Source organism: Anoplophora glabripennis, unplaced genomic scaffold (assembly GCF_000390285.2).
Source record: "Anoplophora glabripennis isolate ALB-LARVAE unplaced genomic scaffold, Agla_2.0 scaffold1, whole genome shotgun sequence".
Classification (NCBI taxonomy): Eukaryota; Metazoa; Arthropoda; class Insecta; order Coleoptera; family Cerambycidae; genus Anoplophora; species Anoplophora glabripennis.
In genome coordinates this window covers 1,902,867-1,929,349 of record NW_019417028.1, presented here as the reverse complement: position 1 = coordinate 1,929,349, position 26,483 = coordinate 1,902,867, and the positions used below count along the sequence as shown (strand labels likewise).

The 26,483-nt window shown below is 33.7% G+C and overlaps 3 protein-coding genes across 3 annotated transcripts in view; all 3 read left to right on the top strand.

Moving 5' to 3' along the window:
* The window catches only part of LOC111692107 (aminopeptidase N-like), a 26,111-nt gene extending 17,527 nt beyond the window's left edge, over positions 1–8,584 (top strand). Inside the window, exons 4-14 of the mRNA XM_023455845.1 lie at positions 1,676–1,859; positions 1,947–2,103; positions 2,182–2,263; positions 3,954–4,122; positions 4,270–4,456; positions 4,802–5,079; positions 5,675–5,862; positions 6,055–6,228; positions 6,594–6,740; positions 6,798–6,876; positions 8,124–8,584. Of these exons, the coding sequence (XP_023311613.1) occupies positions 1,676–1,859; positions 1,947–2,103; positions 2,182–2,263; positions 3,954–4,122; positions 4,270–4,456; positions 4,802–5,079; positions 5,675–5,862; positions 6,055–6,228; positions 6,594–6,740; positions 6,798–6,876; positions 8,124–8,342 (1,864 nt within the window). The 3' untranslated portion in view covers positions 8,343–8,584. The remainder of the gene's footprint in view (positions 1–1,675; positions 1,860–1,946; positions 2,104–2,181; positions 2,264–3,953; positions 4,123–4,269; positions 4,457–4,801; positions 5,080–5,674; positions 5,863–6,054; positions 6,229–6,593; positions 6,741–6,797; positions 6,877–8,123) is intronic.
* A 2,041-nt stretch (positions 8,585–10,625) lies between these two features.
* LOC111692102 (aminopeptidase N-like) lies at positions 10,626–22,085 on the top strand. Its single transcript, XM_023455832.1, has 19 exons — positions 10,626–10,682; positions 13,713–14,334; positions 14,863–15,162; positions 15,401–15,584; positions 16,219–16,375; positions 16,681–16,754; positions 17,099–17,255; positions 17,561–17,642; positions 17,848–18,022; positions 18,121–18,307; positions 18,390–18,670; positions 18,921–19,105; positions 19,140–19,213; positions 19,296–19,576; positions 19,807–19,991; positions 20,419–20,595; positions 21,085–21,231; positions 21,283–21,361; positions 21,772–22,085. The coding sequence occupies exons 2-19, from the start codon at positions 13,721–13,723 to the stop codon at positions 21,985–21,987; spliced, it is 3,555 nt and encodes a 1,184-aa protein (XP_023311600.1). The 5' UTR covers positions 10,626–10,682; positions 13,713–13,720; the 3' UTR covers positions 21,988–22,085.
* A 1,541-nt stretch (positions 22,086–23,626) lies between these two features.
* LOC108914178 (putative aminopeptidase-2) overlaps positions 23,627–26,483 on the top strand; it is a 39,024-nt gene continuing 36,167 nt past the window's right edge. Inside the window, exons 1-4 of the mRNA XM_023455831.1 lie at positions 23,627–24,270; positions 24,405–24,704; positions 24,809–24,992; positions 25,144–25,300. Coding sequence (XP_023311599.1) covers positions 23,636–24,270; positions 24,405–24,704; positions 24,809–24,992; positions 25,144–25,300 — 1,276 coding nt within the window. The 5' untranslated portion in view covers positions 23,627–23,635. The remainder of the gene's footprint in view (positions 24,271–24,404; positions 24,705–24,808; positions 24,993–25,143; positions 25,301–26,483) is intronic.

Below are 26,483 nucleotides of genomic sequence, written 5' to 3'. Positions count from 1 at the left end.
AATTAAACAATTATTATGTAAAAACTATCGAACCGAATTGGATGAAATTTGGTGTGATGATTCTATGCACTAAGAAGTTTAATTGGGAAAAGTATGAAGATCCTAGGTATTATTCAAGTGTCTGAAAAAAATTGACAAATAAACTAGCATTTTTTGCAATTTTTTAAATGATTTTTTCCAAATAACATTAATTATTTCTCTCTATCTTGTTTAAAATTTAATTATAAAACTTTTTTTCCTCTTCCATTTTTGTCTAAAATGAATAGTTGCTAAGTTGTCGACGAGAAATACAAGAAAAAAATGAATTTTTTTGCTATTTTTTATACTTTTTTGCAATAACAATTAAGCCCACGTTTTTTTATTTGCATAGAAAAATTATAATTTCTGATGTTATCTAGAGGCCGTTAAAGCAAAAATCTCCGATCATATGCGTTTTACCCAAATATACCCTTTTTAAAACAGATACCGCCCGGAGTAATGCCTGTTTCAAAAAACGAGCCTAACTCGAATTTTATGGGCTTAAAATTAAGTAAAAAATATACAGTCTAAATTTGTGTATTTGTAGAGGTCGAAAGTCATATTGTTTATAACAAAAAAAAAAAATTTCAGTTTCTCGTTTATATCTCCGAAAATAAGCATTTTTTCTTCTTGAAAACCATAACGTTTTTTAAAATTTAATAAGCGTAAAAAAATTTTTAAAAATAAATTCTAATGTGAACGCTGCTGCAATGAAAAAAAAGTTTGGTACAATTTTATGGGTGAGTCAGCCCCAATGAATACCTTGTAGTACTTCAATTTAAATCATAGTCAAAGAAGACCAGTAATAAACCTCAATCATGTACCAAATTTGGTTCTTCTACGGTAAAGTGTAGCAGAGATATTTTTTTTTTCGAAATTTTGTAAATAAATAAGTTTGGTTAAATTACAATATTTTGGACACCACTACATGCACCTACCCTGTGCCGGTTTTTATGCGGGACACAAATAAGTGGATCTTATTTGTGGAAGGGCGAAACGGGCGGTGACTATGAGACGCCTTCATTATAGCCATCCTTCTCTATCGCATGGATTTCTATGGCTTACTTTATCGCTCTCACGTAACTTCAGATAGACCATCGGTACTTTCCTACACTGTATATCTGCTTCTTAGTTGTTATAACATAGTAGAGCTTACACTAATATCCAAACCAAAGCTTTTAGGTTAAGTTAGGTTAGGTTAGGTTAGAAATAGAAAAATACAACTTCTGAAACTTTATTCAGTAACATCTGTTTCCTTGCTAACACCAATTTGTTTTCAAGTAATCAGTAGTTAAATGTAATTGGATATATCCGGTATTAGTTCTTATAGCAGAAATTACACCAAGAACTTTTAGGTTAGATTAGATTAAGTAGTGTTGTTAGGTTAGGTCACTTTAGAAGTAGAAAGATACAACTTTCGAAGCTTTAACGGGTAGCACTATGTGCTCCTTTGCTAAGACCATTTTATCTTCCAGCAAAGTAACACGCAAAGAAACATGGTTTTTATGATTACTATTTTTATTCATCTATTTCAATAGCAACTCTTAAAGTTAAATTCTACTCTGCTACTCACAACTCCAAGCTTGCATGCTGTAGAATAACTAGTAGACTCAAATACAATGGAAGTATTGTTAGTGTGACATCTTATTTATGACAGGGAAGCATCACTCCTTTGGGACGAAAAGGAATCTTCGAACAGGTACAACCAGAGGGTAACAACTGTAATAGCTCACGAATTCGCTCATCTGTGGTTTGGAGACTTAGTAACTTGTAACTGGTGGTCCGAAATCTTCTTGAATGAAGGATTTGCTACCTACTTCGAATACCACATAGCTAATGAGGTAATTTTAAAGCTTACTGGCTTCTAAAAACATAATTTTTATTACGCGTCTTGTACTTAATTGTTAAATGTTGTTAATTTGTTATAGGTTACTTCGAAGTGGGAACTAGACAAACAGTTCCTCATTGAGCAAGTCCATAGCGCACTTGTCGCTGACGCTTTGACCAACAGCCAGGCTCTTCAGTCAGAGGTCACCACCCCAACTGAAATTTCTGATAAATTCGGAACGATATCATACAATAAAGGTACTTGAGAGCAATTATTTAGTATTAGTTCGTGGTTACTATTTGTTGTGAGATTTTGGAGAATACTATTCATTTCAGGTGGCAGTGTCCTAAGGATGGTAGCAAATTTCTTAGGATTGGACAAATTCAAAGAAGGACTTCAAAAATACTTAACAGCGTAGTAAGTATCTATTTCCTTTAGTATAATCAACGATAGCCAGATATTTTTTAATTTGTACAATTTTTTTCATTTTCCGTCCTAGTGCGTTCGTGATGAAAGGAACAAATTCGTTTAAAATTCAGGTAATTATTCTGTGGAAAAACGCTCGGACACGTCGATTAGTACTTTCAGTTGCGGATTTTTTTACTTATGGAAATTGTATATATAGGGTGTCTCAAGAAGAACATATGCAATCATTAATTTTTTTAAAGGAACACCCTGTATATTATGCCATTTATGAATTCTACTGTAAATTATGAACACTTTTTGTATAACATACCATATCTCTAAAATCGGCGGTTTTCGTAATAATGACGTTTGAAAATTGATATTTTGAAATACACCCAAGTAATTAAATAAAATGTTTAAATTGAACAACTTTGAACATTTTTTTAAAAGCCAACAAAAACAATCTGGTTTCCCAAATTTTATCTTAAACAAAATAATTTTCTTCGTATTAATCGTTTTTCATTCCTTGACCCCTAGACCATTTTGATGCAGTATTTTGTGACAATAAAAACCAAACTATCATCAACGTTTAATTTGGTAATTTTGTCAGTTTAACTTTTTATTTTAAAAATGCATTTATCTGAGAAAGAACGTATTGAAGTACTTACGATGACTGGTTTTGGAGACAGAGTGTGTAATCATTTAGCTAAATGAAGACCAGCATAAATATCAGAAGATTCTACAGTAGACGTTTTACTAGAAACTGTAAATAATCCCCATGAAACCGTTAGGACAATCTTCAGGAATTGTAATTTGTAATCGGGATATGTGTCACAAATACTGAGAGAAAATAAATATCATCCTTATAAGGTTCAATTGATACATGAACTATTAGAAGACGATTGTTACCGAAAAACTTTTCAGCAGAGATATTATTTTTTCTGATGAGGCTACTTTTGTTTTAAATGGACATGTAAACAGACAAAACTGCAGGTACTGGGCAACTGGAAATCCTCGTTGGACACAAGTTTTTTTCCTCATAATAACATATGGTTCAAACATCATGGGGCACATTCTCGTTTTGCAATTGCTGTTCGACAATTTCTTGACTTAAACCTAACCTACGAAATGGAGCCACCAAAGTCACCGGATTTAACCCCTTTATATTTCTTCTTATGGGGTTATTTTAAATATAAAGTTTATGTGAATAGACCAAATAATCTTGATGACCTGAAACGAAGAATACGCCAGGAAATAAGACCTTTTCCAGCAAAGGTAATTGAAAACGTTCAATGGGAAACAATCCTTCGACTACAAAAATGTATTGAAGTAAACGGGCAGAACATTGAAAATTTCCATATATCACATTTCAAACGTCATTATTACAAAAACCGCTGATTTTAGAGATATTGTACCTATGCTGTACAAAAAGTGTTCAGAATTTACCGTACAATTCAAAAATGGTATAATATATAGGGTGTTCCATAAAAAAATCAGTGTTGACTGCATATGTTCTTCTTGAGACATCCTGTATACAATTTTCTTATGTCAAAATATCCGTAACTAAAAATACTAATCGATGTCCAAGTGTTTTTCCACAAAATAATTACCTGAATTTTAAACGACTCTGTTTTAAACACTGTATAACAGCAGGGGGGATTTCTTTATATGATAAATTGTATAAATTTTTAATAATTTAAAGCTCCTACAAAACTGCTGAACCAGAGGACCTTTGGAATTCTCTAGACGGTATCTCTGATATCAAACTTCCTGCTGATAAGTTGACCGAAGTCATGGAGAACTGGGTCAAAAATCCTGGATTTCCATTGGTTACTGTAAAGTTAAATGAAGACAAAATAAATTTAAGTCAGGTGAGAATAAATAAAAGATCAAAATTTTTAGATTATCCAGAATTTATCACCTTTTGGTCTAGTACCTTTCGTTCAAGTCTAAAAATTTTTCTTACGTCTAAGTTGAAGGCAACAAACCTCCCCACATAAAATGTTTTATATTTGCAGGAAAGGTTCCTGTTATCCGGTACCGATGCTAAATCCAAATGGTACGTGCCAATTACTGTCACTTCATCCCAGGACAAGAATAAATTCGAAACAACCACTGCAACAACTTGGTTAACTCCTACAGATGATGTGTCTGTCGCTATTTCAAATACTACTTCTTGGGTGGTTGTGAATAACCAGCAAACAGGTAGGCGCTTCGAATACGTTTTGAAGATTTATACAGGATGTTATCTAGGTCCATGCCATAGCTACAAGACTTTTTCTTGGATTATTTAGTCTGAAACTCGTTTTGTGCATGTAATGATAAAACAAACAAATATTTAATAGGCTATGGTCTTTTGTTTTTGACCATCCGATAAAATCATCTTTTTGAGGTTAAGTTTAGGTTTTTTAGGGCGAATGTCTTACATTGATTTAAAATTTAAAAAAAAAACAATGATTTACTAAATTTTTCACGATTACGTGTCATTCAAATTTACCCCTTGAAATCCCAGTAAGTTTTATAATTTTATTATTTCGTTACCGTTTTCAGGATACTACCGCGTGAACTATGACGACACTCTGTGGAACAGAATCAAAGCAGCTTTAGACAGCGAAGAATTTGGAGGAATTGTCGAGTTGAACAGGGCGCAAATAATAGACGATCTCTTCAATTTGGCCAGAACTAACAAAACTCAGTACACGCTCGCTTTAAATATCGCTTCCTACCTCAGCAATGAGACATCGTATTATCCCTGGTACGCCGCTTTCAACGGATACGACTTCCTTTTGAGGAGAGTTGGAGACAGCAAATTAGGAAAAGCAATTTCGGTAATAGTCATAATTTATTTGCGTTTTTAAAGGTAACGAATCCTTGAGGAAAGAGTTTGTTTGAACCGAATTGCGGACAGATCGACACCAATAAGTTTGCGTCTGATATAGCTTGACCTACAAACACTTATTTTAAAGATACAATAATACAAACAAATACATAATAATACATTGTTGTGGGTAAAACAAATTTAAAATTGTATTCGTTTACTTCAGTTTCACTGTCGAATAAGTCTCTGATGTATTCGCAATGTGAATGTACAACAGTTTCAACTTGTTCATTTCACTTAGAAGTCCTATAATATGTAATTGTTTTTCTTTCGGTGGTCTAATTCACAATTTTTTACATGGTTTTCATAATTAATTTTAGTAGTTCATTTCATTTCTTTCACGCCCTATATTTGGAAAAGCAAAGCTGTAATATTTTGATAACTGAATTTTATGATGTTCTCATCTACTTATCAATATTTAAGTAAATAAAATGTGATTAAACACATCCAATATCCACTTAGTTTAAGGATTCTTTTATGAAGTAATTAAATATTTGCTTAACATGAAAAGACTTTAGTTATTACTATTACAATGTTAATTTCAGAGCAATCTTTTGGATCAGTTGAGTGAATTGTACAAATCCGTACCATTCTCCAAAGTAAATGCTGATGATCAAATATATACCCACAAGCAAGTCCTTGCTCTAACATGGGCTTGCAAGTTGGGTAATCAAGACTGCGTTGAACAATCTACAATGCTGTTCCAGGAATATAAGGGAAATGGTACAATGAGGTAATACTTAAGAAAAATTCAAAATATATCCTACAAAAAGTAGAATACTGTGGTAAAACTTAAAATATTTCAAACTTGTTATATGTACTTCTAAAAAACTATGATAAAATATGCTATATTTCTAATTACTGATATAAATTAATTTAATTTTCTTCAATGTTGTCTATAATTAAACAATCAATATGTTTTCAGACCCGACAGAAACTTAAGGAGTATCGTTTACTGCAACGGGCTGAGGTACAGCGAAAACAAAACTGACTGGAAATTTTTGTGGGACGCTTATCTTGACGCAGGCGATCTTGCTACAGAGCAAGTTACCATTCTCGCTGCATTGGGATGCACCAAAGATACGGAATTGCTGAAAGAGTAAGTTGATTGATTCGTGATGATATAGAGAACCAGAATAATTTCTTCTGCAGCAGGTGCTAGTTATTACTCGAAATAGTAGTAGTAACATATATTTTTGAAAACAAAAAACCGAAAACTTAAGAACCACGCTGAACTTGATTTAGTTACTGCATTGTACACAGTTGACCAGTTAAGTGGGGTAATGCAGAATCGGCTTAAGTTTCGCGTAATAATTCTTGAAATACATGACACAGCTTGCTTAATTAAAATTGTTTATTTGCACGTTTCTTTCACAGTTGTTTTTTTTGTGATAACAATTGTTTGCAGTGTCCCTTTTTTCACAATTCTTACCGCAATACGAAATATGTTTCGATCTTTTGCAGATACCTTGAAAAAACTATCACCGATGACTCTGGAATACGGTCTCAAGATGCTTCAGCAGCGTTCTCCTCGGTATATTCCAATAACCCTGAAGGAATAGCTGTCGCTTATGACTTTTTGAAAAACAAATATGAAGAAATAGCCGAAAAGTAAGCCGTTAATAGTACTATTGAGTGTTTTTTTATGGGCAAATTTAATTGTTTTAGGTACCAAAGTATGAATTCCCTTGGAAATCTCATCAAAGGTATAGCTGAAAGGTTTACAACGGAAAAAGAAGTAAATGATGTAAGTGAAATACAATTTTAGATTTTCTGGCGGGTGCGCTGGTGTAAATACGATTTTAGATATTTTGGCGGGTGCGCCAGTGAAAATACAGTTTTTTAATTTTACTAGATAATCAAATTTTCCATATTTTACCGATTATTTTCATAAAATTGGACTGTTTAGAAAATATACATTTCTATATTTGAAATCTTTGCGAATCTCTACAAATAGTTTTCCTTTTTGTGATAGCACTTTCAAATTAATCAGCAAATTTAAAATTCCGCGGAAAACAATACGAAAAAATTTATAATGTACTGTAGGTTAGGCCATACTTAACTTAATTTAATTTTAACACCATTATTTGCATCCGTTATGGACAATTATAACAATAGATTTAATAGCAGATAAAAAGCAAAATATTTCCGAAATTACTGAAAATGCCTTTATAAAAGTTAAAGAAATTAAAACAGTATTCAAAATGAGACGCAATTTCATTGAAATTACAGCATTCGGAGAACTTGACATGTCTTTAGGAAACACACTGTATAAACGAATGGACTTTTTACAAATTTAAAATTATCTATCTATAACCTAACCTGTGTCTTTCACATTGTCGATATTTTGATTATTACAGCCCCACAAAAAAAAAGTGGCAGGTCCGAAAGACCATGGTATCCATATGGTTTTGGGGTCGCTGAATCCGAATCCGGTATCCGTTTGACTCGATCAGATCTGGTTTAAATTCAGTTCAAGGTCAAATGTAAAGCCATTTGTGTTGTTCGTATTTGATCTTATGTAAGACTATCCTCAAATTATGGCACTCTTGTTTCAATGTGCGTTAGGTATATTTTTCTATTAGAAAGTATTTAATAGACCTGATCGCTTCAAACGGACATCACATTCGGATTCAACGACCCCCAAAACGTATAAATATGTAAGTTTACTTTGTTTTCAATTGATTCTCCACATTTAACTTTGAACTGACCTCAACCCAGATCTGATTGAGTCAAACAAATTTAAAGATATTTTCTAAATAACGGCCCTCGGAAGCAACCCGCCGCCTGTGGGCATGTATCCCTGTATCTCCCTTGGTACATAAATAACTATTTCGTCTATTAAAACGCACATATAAGTGTCAAATATACATTTTTTGAATTAAATATTAAACCGACTTAGTTAATGGAGGCTAGCCTCCTCTCTGCTCAGTTAAAGAGCCTTGTGTGTGGTTTTTATTTAGCTATAAATCAAAATTTTATATTTTGTTCCAGTTAAATGATTTCGTCGGTAAGGAAGGGTTACCAGAAGCGTTCAAGAGCGCAGCCAAGGAAGCTGTGGAAACAGCCAAAGCGAACTTAGAGTGGAAGAAAAAATTCGAAGAGGATCTTACCGATTTTTACACCACTTCCACTGATGCAGCTTCTGGCATTCATGCTTCGTTCGCAGTCACTCTAGTGGCTATAGTTATAAGCAAACTATTTTTCTTGTGATGTGATAACTGTTATTTTAACAACCGAATATAAAATGTGTCACAGCATGAGTCATAAGTTAGCTTTAAAGTAAGGAAAATGACAAAACATCCGCAACAGTTCAGTAAAAATTAATTATGTTTGTAAAATAACCAATTTTAAATGTTTTGTATATTTGTAAGTGTAAAAGATTTGAGTGTTATGTTTTATTGTTTATTACAGCAGTTTCAAATTGTAAAAAGTTATTATAATTATTTATTATATCGCTTTGTTTTTAAATTATATCTATTTTTTCATTTGTTTTTTTTTAAGTTTGCTATTGCCGTTCATTAAATCAAAATTAAAATTGGTTTTAATAGTTTTTGACTCAATAAATTGTTTTTGGAATTGATCAAGTTGCCATACACAGGGTGTCCAGGAAATGCTGGACAATCTGTCGGTTTTGAGGAGGTCTATAGAAAAATAACGTAAATTTATTTATTTTTTTCATTGGACTTTCATACTATACTTTTTTAAATCTCTTTTTAATACACAGTAATAATTGGTTGTTTATGGATCAGAGCAAACGCATAATATCAAGTAATACAACTTTTACTCAAAAATTATTCAAATTTATGGGAAAGAACTCAACTGCAAGAGTAAGAAACGCTATAGGGTAAGTGTAAGAAAATAATTATATTTGTGGTACATTTTATACTTTATAATACCTTTATTTAAACTGACAATTTTTTTAAAATAGAATTTGTCAGTAAAGTAAAATCAGTTCTAGCGGGTTTTCAATTTCTTAGCTTTATTGGAGCTAGAAAATAGGTCCATAAATTTTTGTACTTGTAAATTGGTCAAATTCTTGCTCAATTATTTATTGAATCAAAAATTGGTAGAAGGAAAATGGTTTTAAATGTAATGTTGATGATATACAGGGTGTTTCAGAAAGACCTTCCGTAAATAAAGGGGTGATAGTACGACAAAAAACAAGAATTTTTTGTCTTATTAACTATATGTCTATCTCCTCTTGTTTTCGACAAACAGCGACAAAATAAAATTTTTTAAATAGAATTTTTACGAAAATTTCCAATCGGTGCGAAATATTTTTATGAAATTTGGTATTCCGGGGTTTTTAAGGAAGCCAAATACGCTGGTCTAATTATTTTTTGGATATTTCATAGAGGGCACTATTTATGCTACATTCCTATTACATTTTAAGTTCTAATTTTTTTAAGGTTAGGTTTTTTACCATTCGGGTTCCAACTTCTAATGTACCCTGTATATACGGAAGGTCTTTCTGAAACACACTGTATATTCATACTTTTACAATTATTTAAGTATAGGTATGTGATGGTCACTATAAATCTCTTGTATTTCTTTTTAAACAATATGTAGTTTAATATACGTAACTTGCATTTATAAGTTTTAATAAAGTAAGTATTAAAAAAAAGATGTGGAAAAAATAAATCCTTTCTGAGCAACTGAAACCAAAATCTGAAACTTCTGTAAGGTGAATTTTTTATAAAATGCAATTTTAATTTAAATAAATGTGTACTGCATTATGTATGATGGAAAGCTATATTGTAATAATATTGATATTTACTTCCTTAGTCTTAATTTGGAATCTCTGCTCTGCCCCTGTTGCTCTCCGGCTATGCTCTGTGGGGGTGAACCTGCTATTAGGCCTGATCTTATGTTCTTTTCGGTTCTAAAGCCCCTACGGACGGAACCTATCCCCAGACAATGCTCCGCATCCAACACTTTCCTACGTTTCGCCAATTCTTCTGAGATTAGCACCAACAAGAACCGAAATGAACAGCAGGGCGAGGATAGGGGTTCTGATAGGGAGTCCACCCCCACAGAACCTAGCCCGAGAACAGGTCAGAGATTCCTAGCTAAGGTTAAGGAAGTGAAAGGTATTCAGGTACATAAAAAACGTTAATTTATAATTAATTTCTCTTGTAAGATAATTCTTAACAGCATGATGCTGCAAAAATTATTATTGAGGGTATCTAAGCGAATTAACATACGTCCTTGGGTACTAAAGCTATAAAACTTTAATCTTTTTACCGTTTGACGATAATGGGACCATCACTCTTGTTGATAGAGCCTAAAAAGTAATTTCCAGCGCTGTTTAATTTACTTGTTTGTCATTTTAAAAATACCACACTCTTATTGTTCACCTAGGACTATGTGCTAAAAGGTAATAAAATATATTAGATTGGATAACAAGACAATATAATTTATGAAAATCGCACAATAAAAAACGTATTTTACTAATTTTTAGTAAAAGATTTTACTGTCGCCTCAAATACAATAGTTTTAAATAATGCTCAGTGGGTGCAAGATCTGAGACCTGCATATCTCCTGTGTCCTGTAAGTATACAAATTTATAATTTTTAATGAAAAGGTACGCGCATATAATGTCCAAATTAGTCTATTTTCTAAGCAGATGCTTTTTGAAAAGCGATGAAGATTCTTAACTTATGATATATTGACCAAATAACTACTCCGCGGACTAATGTTGTGACCAAAGTTGAATTACACCTCAATAATCCTAAGGTCATTCATCAGTAGAACCAATAGACAAAGACCGATAGTTATCCATGTTCATCTACCAACATGTGATAATAGTACCAGTGTCTATCCATTAAGATATAACACATTGAGTGTGATATACTCTTATACTCATAATTTTTTAGCATACTCTGTGGCGATACTTAGTGACTACTCCTATCATACCCTACAAGTGGTTAGAAGAGTCTAGTTATGGGAATGTCGATACGAAAGATGATGCATTTGCATTCTGACAGTCTGGCAGTTGAAAAAGGTTGATCTTTAAATTGTATACAGTATGTCCACAAAAAAGGTGTTGAATAGGAAAAACTTTCTTATTTTTCATTTTATCGAAAAAAGTTACTCTTGATAAAAAAATTTGCTGGTTCTTAAGGTAAGATTGGAATTGAAAAATTTTAAATTTCTTGTACGAGGTGATCATAAAATTGAAAAAACTTTAAATGGTACAAGAGTAAAATGCACTTATTTGTGAAGATGTGGAAATAAGTTACTAGGAAAAGTAGTTCAAATGTAAAAGGCAGTCTATAATACCAATTTTCGAAAAAATCGGCCTACTTTTATTTATTTGTAATTATTTGTAAATTTATTTTATCCAACACCTTGTATATAACGATACTACAATTCCTTTGGTTTTAAAGGAATAATGAGGCCTATAATTCACTAGTGAGTTATAAGTCATAAGTCACTTGTAAGTTATGACTTATAACCCACTACTGACTTATAGAAATCATAAAAAGATAAATGTTTGGTTTATTTTTCTAGTTTTTATTAGAAAACCAATTTGAAGCAGTAATAAGTCAACAAATAACCTAAAATGCTACAAACTTACAATTTGATGCCAAAGGATTATTGGAATCATTTTATGATTGTGGTAAATTTATAGAACAGGTTGCCCCTTTGCTTGTGCTTCCTTCAGGAGTCTGCACTACTTGTATCTTATGTGCATATTATGGAAATTCACTTCATCATGCGTATATGTCGCCTCATCTGTTGTTACACAAACATAAGCAGGAAAGTCTACTTGATTGGCACATTGCCGTAAAAACCATCTGCAAAAACGCATTAAGGTTCATTTGCTGACCACGTCCTTCTCCTCGAGGAATAACACTTCCCGTATCTCGGAGCCGCTGAACGCACTGTAGGATTGTATTTGCACATGGGGGGTGACGTTGTGGCCATCGTACCTGGTACAACCTAGTCGCCGTGAGCGCATTTCCTCCGGCTGCACCACACACTAACACCATATCGACACGTTCAGAAAATAGTAAATGCATTGTTTTCTCGGTTCATTGTAAAACTAGTTTGTGCACAAACTAAAAAATTAAGCAAAGTAAGAAATAAGAATTTCGTTTTTAATGTAATCGGCACGCTATTCTTATTTTTTACTTCTTTATAAAAATTACCCTGTCACTATCGTGGAATTACAAAATAAAAACTTTTGTCTGGAATCTTTCACTTTTTAACACTGATGGGTCGATGGACGATGCTTAATATTTAATAATTAGGTGAATAATGAATTCAATACAAATACAAAATCAGTTGACTGCACAAATTTTTTGACAATGTAACCTAACCTTCTCGTAGTATTACTAGTTTTAGATTATACCGACTTAAATTATAAGGTTGCTTCTCGGGTCGCATAAAAACATTTCCAAAGTTTTTAATAAATAATACAGGGTCGGCCTTCATTTTCGTTGAACAAATGAACTTTAATTTACAAAAAAAAAAACGCGAAGATAGAACTTTTTCGTATTGGACTTTTCTATTACAAATATCATTACGAAGCTGTAGTTTAATTTTTATAGATTATACACGCCACACCCTGTATAATAAATAAATTTAAGGATTACAAATAAATAAAAGTAGGCCGATTTTTTCGAAAATTTCACACTGAGGAAATGGATAATTCTTCTCAACGTAAAACTGCAAATTTTTTCCTTGTCAAAACTGCAAATTAATTAACACTCTTTCGCTCACTTAAGCTATTTATTATGATAATAAACTGTAAATATGATAAAGATAACATTGTGTGCATATTTTTATTAATATGCTTATAAAGTAATATATTATTTCAAAACTGGGCCGAGTGTTGCACAATAGTGTGTTGATATAGATTAGACAGTCTATGTATTAACAAAAAACTGTTTTAAGTGGGCGCAAAATTTAAAAAGTAGTGAAATAAAACAATGCCATTGTTCAGTAATAACATTTAATGTTCCTAAAAACTGTTAATCAAAAAGAGATAAAGCTTACACTATTTGCTTAAGAGGTAAACGTTGATACAAACTTAATTATTTTATTTTTAAGTGGTTCAGTTTTTAGTTGTAGACATAAACGGATTTTAAATTTAATTTTAGAATCCTTTGAAATATTTTTTATATTCTTAAATAGAACTTGTATGACGTAGAAACTTTTAAATTGATACACTATTAAGTAAGAATGTCAATAATTTTTTTGTTCAGTCGCAAAGTCTGTGCCCACCTCAGTTCTTTGCAAATACAATTTTTTTTCATTGAGTTAACCTCATTTAGTTAAAATAACAAATTAGTCGCTACAATATACAGGATATTGACACCGATCTAGTTAAAAAAAGGGCGTTTCGTGCTTTCAGAAAATATAATGAATTTTGCCGTACATATCTTATATGAATTTTTTGAAGACACTTTTACTATATACTGTAGGTGTAATTTAATGTCGGACAGGTCTTTAGACCGCAGAGTAGCTGTTTCCTACAATATTATTTAATTGATGGCTTAATTAAGACTAGCCTATTGCTATTTAGGCAACTTTCTATTATAATTAATCCAGGTGCGTTTCCAATTATTTCAGGAGGCAGGATGTTGCGCACATACATCTCGATTTGGATCCTGGTCCTTGGAACCGTACAGCCATACAGGTTACCAGAGCTGTACTCACCATCCTCCTACGACCTCAACTTGAATCTCCCCCCGGAAGCTTTCACAAATGCGAGCAACACATACTCAGGACAAGTCACAGTCCAATTCTCGTTCATCAACGTGACCAGTTACATTACCTTACACGCTCACCATGAGTACATCCAAATCAGTAACATTACCTTCGATGGTTCGGAAGTTGTCGCTGGAAGTTATAGCGTCGACAACACAACGGATATTTTGAACATAAGCATTTCTGATGCGGTTGTTGCTAACTTAACCACCAGTTTGTCTTACTCGTTGGTCATCGAATTCACTGGACTCCTAAGTACAACGGATATGTATGGTCTTTATAAGAGTTACTACGTTGACGCGAATGGTACCACAAGGTACCTGGTTACTACTCAGTTTGAGGCGACGCATACCAGGAGAGCTTTTCCTTGCTTCGATGAACCGGCGCTGAAAGCTAGTTTCAACTTTTCTCTTACCGTTCCCCTTGGGTTGAATGTACTGTTCAATACTCAGCAGAACAGCAGTGTAGCTAACGCTACTACAGGGTAAGTAAAACAGTTTTCACGATGGGTATTTCCATAAGCTGAAAACTTACTTAAATAAGCATAACAAAACCAGGACTAAAATAGATAGCTTTATACGCATTTCATTTTTGGTACTGTCAATGTAACTCTTTAGAAGCATCCTCAATTTACTCTAAATATTTTCTTAACTTATCATCATAATGCAACGATTACGAAACTGGGTCTTCGAAACAAAAATTTACTATTGTGGTTAAATTTTTTTCACCACTAGATTTTATAAAAGATCAAGAAAATTCATATTCTTTTGGTTTTTAAGATATACCTTTAGATGTAGGTAGCTGTCCTTGCACATTTCAATGCAAGAACACGAATATTTAAGAGAAACATAGTTGGATAGGATGTATTGGCCTCCTCGAACACCCGTTTTAAATCCTACAAATTTTTGTATATGCGTCATTGTGGGAGGTGGTCATTTTCAACCCTATTATAAACAACAACGTTAAGTATTTGAAAATATTTATCAGTTACTATACATCGTATTTTTTACAGTTTGACTTCGATTGTCTTCAACACAACACCTGTTATGTCAACATATCTATTCGCCGTTATCGTGTCCGATTTTACTTGTACCACAGGACTTTCCATCGGTACTGTTCCGTACCAAGTTTGCTCAAGGAATGCCTCTTCAGCCACAAGGCAATTAGCGGTTGATATAGGACCTCAGTTACTGGGGAGTTTGAATAATTTCACGAATTACGATTATAGCCTGGCCAACTCGAAGATGGACCAAGTGGCCATCCCTGATTTTGCGGCAGGTGCTATGGAAAATTGGGGGTTGGTCACTTACAGGTATGATGATTTTAACAAAAATGATTGTGCACAATTTACACAACTTCACATCAATTTAAATCACTTTTTGACAATTTATACTGTCGCATCCATTTTCAAACCTATATTTAATCTTCGTATTATCTGAAATACATTTTATTATGATTTTCTGGGCATTCTAAGTTCTTCTAAATATTTTAGCAGATGGTATGAAGTGAAAATATGCACATAAAGAACTAATATTAGTTACATTTTCTAGAGAAACTTCTGTACTTTGGGACCCGAACGAATCATCTAATCGTTATCGACAGAGGGTTGTTACAGTTATTGCTCATGAGTTTGCCCATCAATGGTTTGGAAATTTGGTAACCATGAAGTGGTGGTCGGAAATATTTCTAAACGAAGGTTTTGCGACGTATTTTGAATTTCACACTGCACACGAGGTAAGATCTTCTTTATATACATTTTTTATGTTTGGACTTAGTTTAACTTGTGGTCTATCAAAAACGTTTTCCCTCAATTTTGCATCGGTTATCTACGCAAAACATTTTTTCCATCTTTAATATGGAATTACCATTTATGCTTTTGGGACAGCAGAGATTAATCAACTGCTATAGAGGTCAAAATCACTTGATTTAGGTGAAAATGATTTCATTGCAAAAGCTTGATCCAAAAGGCATATTGCTCCCACCACTCCGTATTAAACTTCTCAACTCACTGAATAAAGACAGAAAAAGCTTCGACTAATTGGGAAAATAATTATTGCAGATACCAGTGCAAAGTTGAAGGAAACGTTTTTGATTGACAGCCAATTGGATTGATTGAACTTTCAAAGCATTGTTAGCAACTTCTTGGGCACTCACAAGAGTTAAGGTCATAGCCCCTGATATGACTCCAAACTTTTTTAAAATTTTTATAATACGAACCAGCAAATACTGTTGAATTGGATCTATCTGCGTTTTAATGACAGTATATAAACAAATTCTGACCTAATGACTCTAAACTTTGTATTTGAATGACATATAACCTTTTCAAAAGTACTACCTCCCATATGATTCTCTTTATACAATTTCTTAGGTACTTCCTACCTGGCAACTGGATAAACAATTTGTCATCGAGGAAATGCACAGCGCCCTTTCCGCCGATTCTCTGGCAAACGCACACGCTCTTCAGTCCAATTGTTCAACTCCTGCGGAAATCAGTTCGAAATTCAGCACGATTTCGTACGGCAAAGGTAAGATCTAAGGAAGGAACAAATTCTTATGAAGCGACAGATGTATCAGGTCTGCAGAACCTTCACAGGTTTCTGCTGTCATATTCTGGTCTTTACAGTATTTAGCTACCGGAAAAAATACCAGTCACTATGATATGGGATGTGGTAGTGTGCCATCGCTATCAGAGTGTGTTCTTGCCTTTACGTTACATTTTTATTTAGTCTAAATTTGTTTAAGACCAAAACATCTCAATATTCTATACGAACTGAGGAGTGTTGCATTACAACATGTTTTTAATCATACGTATATATTTTTTACTTTTAAGGTGGTAGTATTTTGAGAATGGTAGAACATTTCATGCAACTGGACAATTTTAAGACTGGTCTTCAAAACTACCTTGTTAGATAGTGAGTATAAATCTAATGTTTGATCAACGTAACTGTAAAGTTTGANGGAAACGTTTTTGATTGACAGCCAATTGGAATGATTGAACTTTCAAGGCGTTGTTAGCAACTTCTTGGGCACTCACAAGAGTTAAGGTCATAGCCCCTGATATGACTCCAAACTTTTTTAAAATTTTTATAATACGAACCAGCAAATACTGTTGAATTGGATCTATCTGCGTTTTAATGACAGTATATAAACAAATTCTGACCTAATGACTCTAAACTTTGTATTTGAATGACATATAACCTATTCAAAGGTACTACCTCCCATATAATTCTCTTTATACAATTTTTTAGGTACTTCCTACCTGGCAACTGGATAAACAATTTGTCATCGAGGAAATGCACAGCGCCCTTTCCGCCGATTCTCTGGCAAACGCACACGCTCTTCAGTCCAATTGTTCAACTCCTGCGGAAATCAGTTCGAAATTCAGCACGATTTCGTACGGCAAAGGTAAGATCTAAGGAAGGAACAAATTCTTATGAAGCGACAGATGTATCAGGTCTGCAGAACCTTCACAGGCTTCTGCTGTCATATTCTGGTCTTTACAGTATTTAGCTACCGGAAAAAATACCAGTCACTATGATATGGGATGTGGTAGTGTGCCATCGCTATCAGAGTGTGTTCTTGCCTTTACGTTACATTTTTATTTAGTCTAAATTTGTTTAAGACCAAAACATCTCAATATTCTATATGAACTGAGGAGTGTTGCATTACAACATGTTTTTAATCATACGTATATATTTTTTACTTTTAAGGTGGTAGCATTTTGAGAATGGTAGAACATTTCATGCAACTGGACAATTTTAAGACTGGTCTTCAAAACTACCTTGTTAGATAGTGAGTATAAATCTAATGTTTGATCAACGTAACTGTAAAGTTTAAGCTTATGTCCGGTGTTCCTCAGGGATGAGTCCTAGGCTCATTGTTATTCAATATTTTCACTAATAACTTTGTTAGCTGTTTGAATGTAACTGACCCTCCATGCGCTGATGATTTATAGAGACGTTTTGCTCAAGTTTTGACACTGTAATTGATTCTCTAGTCAGTTTAACAACACGGAGCCAGAAGATCTTTGGAATACACTGAATGAAAGTGTCGTCGATTCAATTTCCAGACTGCCAGCAAATTTACCAACCGTAATGGAAAACTGGGTGAAAAGCTCTGGTTATCCAGTCCTCACTGTGACTCTAGATGGGAACCAAGTCAACATATCTCAGGTGAGTACATGAAAAACCATGCTCTTTATCTAGACATCAGTTTGCGATTGAGGGGATATTTCGTTATGACGAACTCTGATTGCCATTAAATATTTTAGAAAAGATTTTTGCTGTCTGGGGAAGAAAGTTTGGAAGCTTGGTACGTTCCAATAAGTTACACTACGTCAGCGGATTCAAATAAATTTGAAAATACCACGCCAAGGGCTTGGCTTACTCCTACAAGCAATTTAACGGTAACTCTTCCAGGTGACAGCGATTGGATAATATTGAACAATCAGCAGACAGGTATGTTTGAATAAATATTGTTTCATGCAAAACCAGTTTGGTTACTATGAAGAAATATATTTTTTAAACTCTATAATTTTAGGCTTTTATAGAGTCAATTACGACACCGCTTTATTGACCAGAATTAGAGATGCATTGTACAGCAGCAACTTCAGCGGAATAACCGAAATAAACAGGGCTCAGATCGTGGATGACCTCTTCAGTTTGGCTAGGGCTGGGCAGGTTTCCTATCCAGTTGTTCTTGACACCATCAAATTTTTAGCTAGTGACACCTCCTATTATCCGTGGTACTCTGCATTTTCCGGCTTCAGTTTTCTTTTTAAAAGGGTGAATGCGTCTTCCTTGCTAGGTCAGATGTTGGAGGTATGTTATCGGCCTATTTTTTTAATTAAATCTACCTACATATTTAACAGTAAATATAGGTAAAAAGTACGCATTATATAGGGAAAAATAATACTTTCCATTACTTTTTGATCAAACCTCGTATACCATAAGAAGTTGTGGTTTTGTAAAGTTTTCCAAGTTATTTTTCCTTGGTAAAGTCACAAGTGTAATATTTTTAAACACATTACCATATTTTTCTTTATTGGATGATAATAATTTTTATTTTTAGATCGATCTCTTGAATCTAATCACCACACTGTACGACTCAGTCCCAATTTCAACACTGAGAGACGATGATATAATATACACCCACACTCAAGTGCTGGCCCTTACCTGGGCGTGTAAATTACGTAGTCTATCATGTGTCAGAGACGTTAAAGATCTGTTTGCTCAATATCAAACGTCTGGCAAAAGGTAAGTAAAAAATTTCATGAAATCGAAACAGTAGCACCTATTTCGTCTTTAACAAGTGTNCTCTTCCAGGTGACAGCGATTGGATAATATTGAACAATCAGCAGACAGGTATGTTTGAATAAATATTGTTTCATGCAAAACCAGTTTGGTTACTATGAAGAAATATATTTTTTAAACTCTATAATTTTAGGCTTTTATAGAGTCAATTACGACACCGCTTTATTGACCAGAATTAGAGATGCATTGTACAGCAGCAACTTCAGCGGAATAACCGAAATAAACAGGGCTCAGATCGTGGATGACCTCTTCAGTTTGGCTAGGGCTGGGCAGGTTTCCTATCCAGTTGTTCTTGACACCATCAAATTTTTAGCTAGTGACACCTCCTATTATCCGTGGTACTCTGCATTTTCCGGCTTCAGTTTTCTTTTTAAAAGGGTGAATGCGTCTTCCTTGCTAGGTCAGATGTTGGAGGTATGTTATCGGCCTATTTTTTTAATTAAATCTACCTACATATTTAACAGGAAGTATAGGTAAAAAGTACGCATTATATGGGGAAAAATAATACTTTCCATTACTTTTTGATCATACCTCGTATACCATAAGAAATTGTGATTTTGTAAAGTTTTCCAAGTTATTTTTCCTTGGTAAAATCACAAGTGTAATATTTTTCGTTATTGGATGATAATAATTTTTATTTTTAGATCGATCTCTTGAATCTAATCACCACACTGTACGACTCAGTCCCAATTTCAACACTGAGAGACGATGATATAATATACACCCACACTCAAGTGCTGGCCCTTACCTGGGCGTGTAAATTACGTAGTCTATCATGTGTCAGAGACGTTAAAGATCTGTTTGCTCAATATCAAACGTCTGGCATAAGGTAAGTAAAAAAAATTCACGAAATCGAAACTGTAGCACCTATTTCGTCTTTAACAAGTGTAAGATGCAATGTTCTTCTTGTTATCATATACAGTAATCAGAACAATTTCTTGTGTGTTACTTTTGTGACGAGCAAATCTTGTATTTCCTTTTGTTATAAACAATATGACGTTCGACCTCTACAAATACACAAATTTAGGCTTTTATTCTGTGTATTTTTTACTTAACTTTGAGCCCATAAAATTCGAGTTAGGCCCGATTTTTGAAACAGGCATATGTTTGGTCTAATTCGCCCGGATTATTGTCAGGCGCAATTATCTGATACAATATCAATTGTATTTCAACATAAATGTCAAAACTAATAGAATAACAGAAAAATAGAGCCTAGATGATTTATTTATGTCAATTAAAATATTTATCTTTTTTAGACCGAATAGAAATTTAAGAAGTGTTGTTTACTGTAATGCCATAAGATACAGCAGCAACAACAGGACTGATTGGGACTTTTTGTGGGACGCCTATCTTAATGCTGGAGACTTGGCAACCGAACAAAACACAATACTTTCCTCGCTAGGATGTACAAGGGATCCAATTGTACTTAGAGAGTGAGTATCGGCCGAAATTATTTCTATATACGTTACGAAACGTCATTCCTAAGTTAACACATTTTGAAATTGTACATGAGACTCTTTAAAATAAAAACAACTAAAAATAGGGAAGATATGGCCTTCAAAAAGTTTTTAAAAATCGTCCTACAAAATTTCCTATTGCTTTAGCCATTTTCTAATGGCATGTACCAGTATTCTAGAGTTTTATTAAATTAATTGTCAATTTACGTCATCTAACGGTAGTTTCCTTAGTTTGGACATGATTGTGATGTACTTAAATAGTATTTAATTCATCTAGGGTGTTAAAACGCTGAATCGACAGAGGTATTATTATCCTATAACACCCTTGATACCTTCAACGTTTCTTATTTAATTCGAAAAGTTTTGACACATAGTTGATGTGATATTTGTTTGATTTTTAGTCTGTATCGATGTGATTTTTCACTAGCACATTTTTATTCAACGACGATTTAACTTTTTTTTAAGGTACTTAGATAAAACTATAACTGATGGATCTGGAATTAGATCACAAGACGCTTTGGCTGCATTCCAGTCAGTCTATATGGGAAGCCCTGAAGGAGTCGACGTGGCCTTTGATTTTCTTGTGCAGGACTATACGACCATCTCATCTAAGTACATAAACATGGCCACTGCAGAACAAGTACTAATCTGATATTTTTGCAGATACGGTGGTTTTAATTCATTAGGAAATCTAATAAAGGGGCTAGCGGAAACTTTTACAAGCGAAGAGCAAATTTCTAGGGTGAGTGTTGGGGTCACTATGAAACAGTATTCTATGTCAAAAGTCTGGGTATGCAAAAGATTCTTAGCTTTAGATGAAAATTGAGATTTTCTAAATAATGCAACTGATGTCAATAACTGACGTTATTGTTGATAGTTTCTATAAGTTATATGAGATTATGGATATCCATGTATCTGTTTCAAAAACTTTAAACATAATTAATGTTAAACAGCTCAAACAAATGTACTAGAAATTTCTTCTTTTTTGTATACTTGCTCTCTATCATTATTATTAAATGGATATTTTGGGATTTTTTTTCTCGAAATTAATAAAATATTTAATCATGTCATTACAAATTTATTAATACAATCTATGATTTGTTTGTAATAATTTTTGTGATTTTCCATAGTTATTCTTCTTCCTTGTTGCAGTTAAGAAATTTCACTCAATCCGCCGATCTACCGGAAGCATTTAGAGTGGCAGCAAATGAAGCTCTTGAAGTAGCAGAAACGAATGCTAGGTGGATGCAAACCAATGAAGCCGATCTTTTGGTCTATTACAACATTGCCATAGCTGGAAGTGAGACGTTTATTCCATCGGTCATAGTTTTGTGCGTGGGCGTATTACTTTTGTCTTTATATAAATAATTTAAGAACAATAGAGATCTAAGTAATAATAATTGGATATTAGATATTTTACATGTGTAGACTTAAGATACAATTTTAAATAAAAAGGACTACCATTACTTTTTTTACCAAAATTGTGTCTGTTTACACGAATTTGGTTTAGTTTTTGAGAAAATAAATATGTAAATTTTCATAATCATTCTATGGAATACCCAACATCTTACTATACAACAGGATACTAATAAATTGTCAGAAATTTATTTGAACAGATATACAGAAACAGAAAACCTTACATATTATACCTATAACAGATAAGTCAAGGTAGATTTGTTTTCGCTTGCAAATAGAATCAATCTTTTGTTGCAAACCTATAGACTTGCTAAAATAATACGAAAAAATATTTTTGGAACCGCTGGCTAGAACCGCAATCGATAGCTCGACTGGCTCTGTTGGCGCAAGTGTTTGCACAATGTTGTGTTTCATGAAGATGTGTAGTTTTTTAAACAATCTCTTTTTGTTCATTATTGGTGTTAAAAGTTAGATGCACTTTAATTTGTATTATGTACTTGTGTTGTAAAGTGATAATATATGTGGGTACACATGTTCGCAAGTGACCTATTTTTAAGCAATACCTCAAGAGCGCCAGCGGGACGCCGCCGGATGCACCAGGGTTCCCGGAAGACGACTCCGACGGATTGGCGCCAAGGACCAGGGACTTCTGCCAGCGACCCACACGAGGAAGGACTCTCCAACGGACACTCTCCCCGTCAACACATCTTTTTCTATACAACTTAGTTTTCAATAAAATACTTTATTATTACCGTTGAGAGAGCGTTTTATTCTTGCTGTACAGCGAAAGCAACCCTCATATATAAATAGTTACAACATATAATGCCAAACCTCTATAAAAATAATATATTTCCCTCTTATATAGCTGATACGCATGTAAGTATGCAACAAATTATAATTAATTGATGGCACGTAAGAAGTATTTACTATATTTCAAGAAAAAGAAAGTAGTATGTGAAACGGGTCCTTTACATTGATTCATTCTTCAATCAAGAAGATCAGTTTCACCCTTTTTTCTAGTACTGTTGGATCTATTTTGGGACAGCATCAGACAAAGGACAAAGCATGAATTTCCCAGTGAAGAGACTTTGAAATCAACAATACTCAAGTCAATGTTAGGTACTCTCTATGCAGGCTTGTTTAGATTTCGAGAAAGCAGAAAAATATCCGAACCAAAGCTATTAAAACGAAATTAAACAAAAGATAAAGTATGCTATCTTTATACTTATCTAACAACCAGTATTAAAGTATTATGGAATCATATTGAGGAATTTATGTGGTGATTTCTTTAATTTTCTATGTAGTATGTAAGATGTGTTAGTGTAAGTACGTATTAGAAATATTGGCGGTTTTAATAACAACATAAATAATTGTAAGTAAAAAATATACATTTTTAGTTAGGTCTATAAGATGTTAATAAAGTATTTCGAAATAGCAATAAGGTGTGAAAGACATGCGGAAATAAAAAAAGATGTTTCGTAATTGTAGATGTCGAAAATATCCAAAGGAGTCTATTTTGTTTTCAATAGTTTCCCAGATAAACGGTTTGTTGGATTCTAATAAAGAACGTAAACTTTTTCTTCATTTTCAGAATACGAGAATGATATTTTCCTTGAAATACATCTTCATCTGTCTCACAGCGTTGAACGCTGTAAGAGTCAAATCTGAAACAGAAACAGAGTGGGAATATAAACTACCAAATCTCTATGCGCCTGTTTCTTACCAAATTGACATCAGTGTAACTGCAGACGCCTTTACAGAAGCCCATAATGAGTTTTCTGGACGAGTCCAGATTCAGTTCTCTTTTACAAATTCCACGAATTACATAGCCTTGCATTCCCAACACGATTTTGTAACAATCAACAGAGTCCTGTTCAATGACAGCGAAGTTAACGCTACGCTTTATAGTATGGATAATATAACTGACATACTAGCCATTAACACAACCTCCGAAACAGACATTGGAGAGAATTATACGCTGGTCATTGAATACACTGGTATCCTGAGTACTTCCGACATGTATGGGTTCTACAAAAGTAACTACATCGACGAAGATGGTGAAACTAAATATCTGTTGACAACTATGTTTGCTGCCACTTACGCTAGAAGAGCTTTCCCTTGTTTTGACGAACCTGCTTTGAAAGCTACTTTCGATTTTTCCTTCACGTTTCCAGTAGGCTTAACAGTTCTCTTCAACACTCCAGAAAAGAGCAGTATAGTCAACGATACCAACGGGTAAGAATTTGTTTCCTAGTTAGTTGTAGGAAATAACTATATGCCTCGACCAGCTAATGACGAATGATTTTAGCTGTTTGCTAGATGTAGAAGTAGTAGTTTCCCACATTTCATCAGATAAATATTTGTTTCAGTTTAGCAACAGTAATCTTTGATACCACTCCAAAAATGTCAACGTATCTGGTAGCTTTTGCCATATCAGAATTCACTTGTACGTCTGGAGAGTCAATAGGTGCCGTTTTATATCAAGTCTGTTCAAGGAATTCATCCGCAGATACCAGAGAACTTGCTGTGCAATATGGGCCTCTACTGTTAGCAAGTTTGAGTAACTACACAGGATATGATTATGGAGCTGCAATGCAGAAGATGGATCAGGTTGCTATTCCAGATTTTGCAACAGGAGCAATGGAAAACTGGGGATTAATTACGTATAGGTAAATAATAATAATTATTTAATTTACCATGAGGAATTTGAGTTTTTAATGAAGATTTATTCATTATGATAATTTTAATAAGACGCCCAAATTGTTATTTTCAGAGAAACCGCCTTGCTGTGGGACAGAAACGAATCCTCTAATCGTTACAGACAGAGAGTTGTTACTGTGATCGCTCACGAGTTCGCTCATCAGTGGTTTGGGGACTTGGTTACGCTGAAGTGGTGGTCAGAAATATTTTTAAACGAAGGTTTTGCGACGTATTTTGAATACCACATCGCGCATGAGGTAAGTGTTTTCTAGTACCTTCACAAACATTTCAATTCTGTCGAAACGAATTAGAGGTTGTATAATTTTATAACAAATTTCATTAAATTATAACGCCACTTGAGTTCTTCTAAATATAAAGATGAATTAGTTATTTAGTTATTTCTTTTAGATTGTTCCAGAATGGGAATTGGAGAAGCAGTTTGTTATTGAAAAAATGCACGCCGCATTCTTAAGCGATTCTCTAGAAAATGCTCACGCTCTCCAGTCTGACTGTTTTACACCAGCTGAGATTGCGGTTAGATTTAGCACCATATCTTATAGCAAAGGTAAATTATATTAGTTTTTCTTTGAAGCTGTGTAATACGAAAAATTTATGTTTTTCACGCGTGTTATTGTGTAGAGTAATTTTTTTACACGAAAACGAAACCTAAGTATTTCGATTTGTCAATATGCAGCTCCCATATCAGATTAGAAGAGAAATACCAGTACTTTCAGATGCTATAACGGATTTTGTGGCTAAAAATGTAACATAACATTTTGTCGGGCTTTCTTACTAGAAGAATTGGAGTTCAATAATAACAAATAACATGTATATGTACAATAATGAAGTGGAAGAAGTTGCGAAGATACAAATTATAATCAGAACAATACAATTGATGACAACAAGACAGTACCCAAAGAGAATAGAACCTTGGATACCATTTGAAATAGAAGAAGAGGAAGATCCAAGACTAGATGGGAAGAACAACTAAGGGAAGACATAAATGGATTTGGTTAGCAGATTGGAGAGGATGAGTAAAAGTGAGAAAGAAATGTACGAGAACAGAAGAAGCAGCTGAATTATACAGAAGCAATACGCGATTTAAAGGGTGATCAAAATCGCTTCGTTTGGCCTCAAAATTTTTTGAATTTTGTAAATAACTCGAATACGTATTATTCGATTTTGATTATTTTTGGGATATGGACTTCTGCGTTCACTCTTCACCTTTAGGCGTTATACAGAGTGTTTTTTTAACTTACAGCTCCTACAAAATTGATGTACCTATGGTGATAAAATCCGTCCATAACTTTTCCTCTTTAGGGCAATAATGACAACTATTTTTTATTTGATGGGTGATACAATTTTGGGCCTCTTGTAGAATTTTGATTAAATGAGCGGTTTGGGTACAAAAAATATGTTTTAAATGTATACATTATCTTGCCACCCATATTACAATACACAAAGTGGGGAATTTTATTTAGAATTTTTGCAAAACCCGAGTTATTGGAAGATGTGCCGTTATTGCTCAAATCTAACACCTGGTTTATGCATGATGGCGCTCTACCACATTTCACTGTAAATGTCTGGCAGTATCTGAACCAAAGATTCCCTCGATGATAGATCGGTAGAGGTGCTAATGTTCCTGTTAACTGGCCTGATCGTTCACCAGACTTAACACCTTGCGATTATTATCTTCTGGACACTCTGAAACCAACAGTGCATGCTTCCACATCTATAACAGTGAAGAG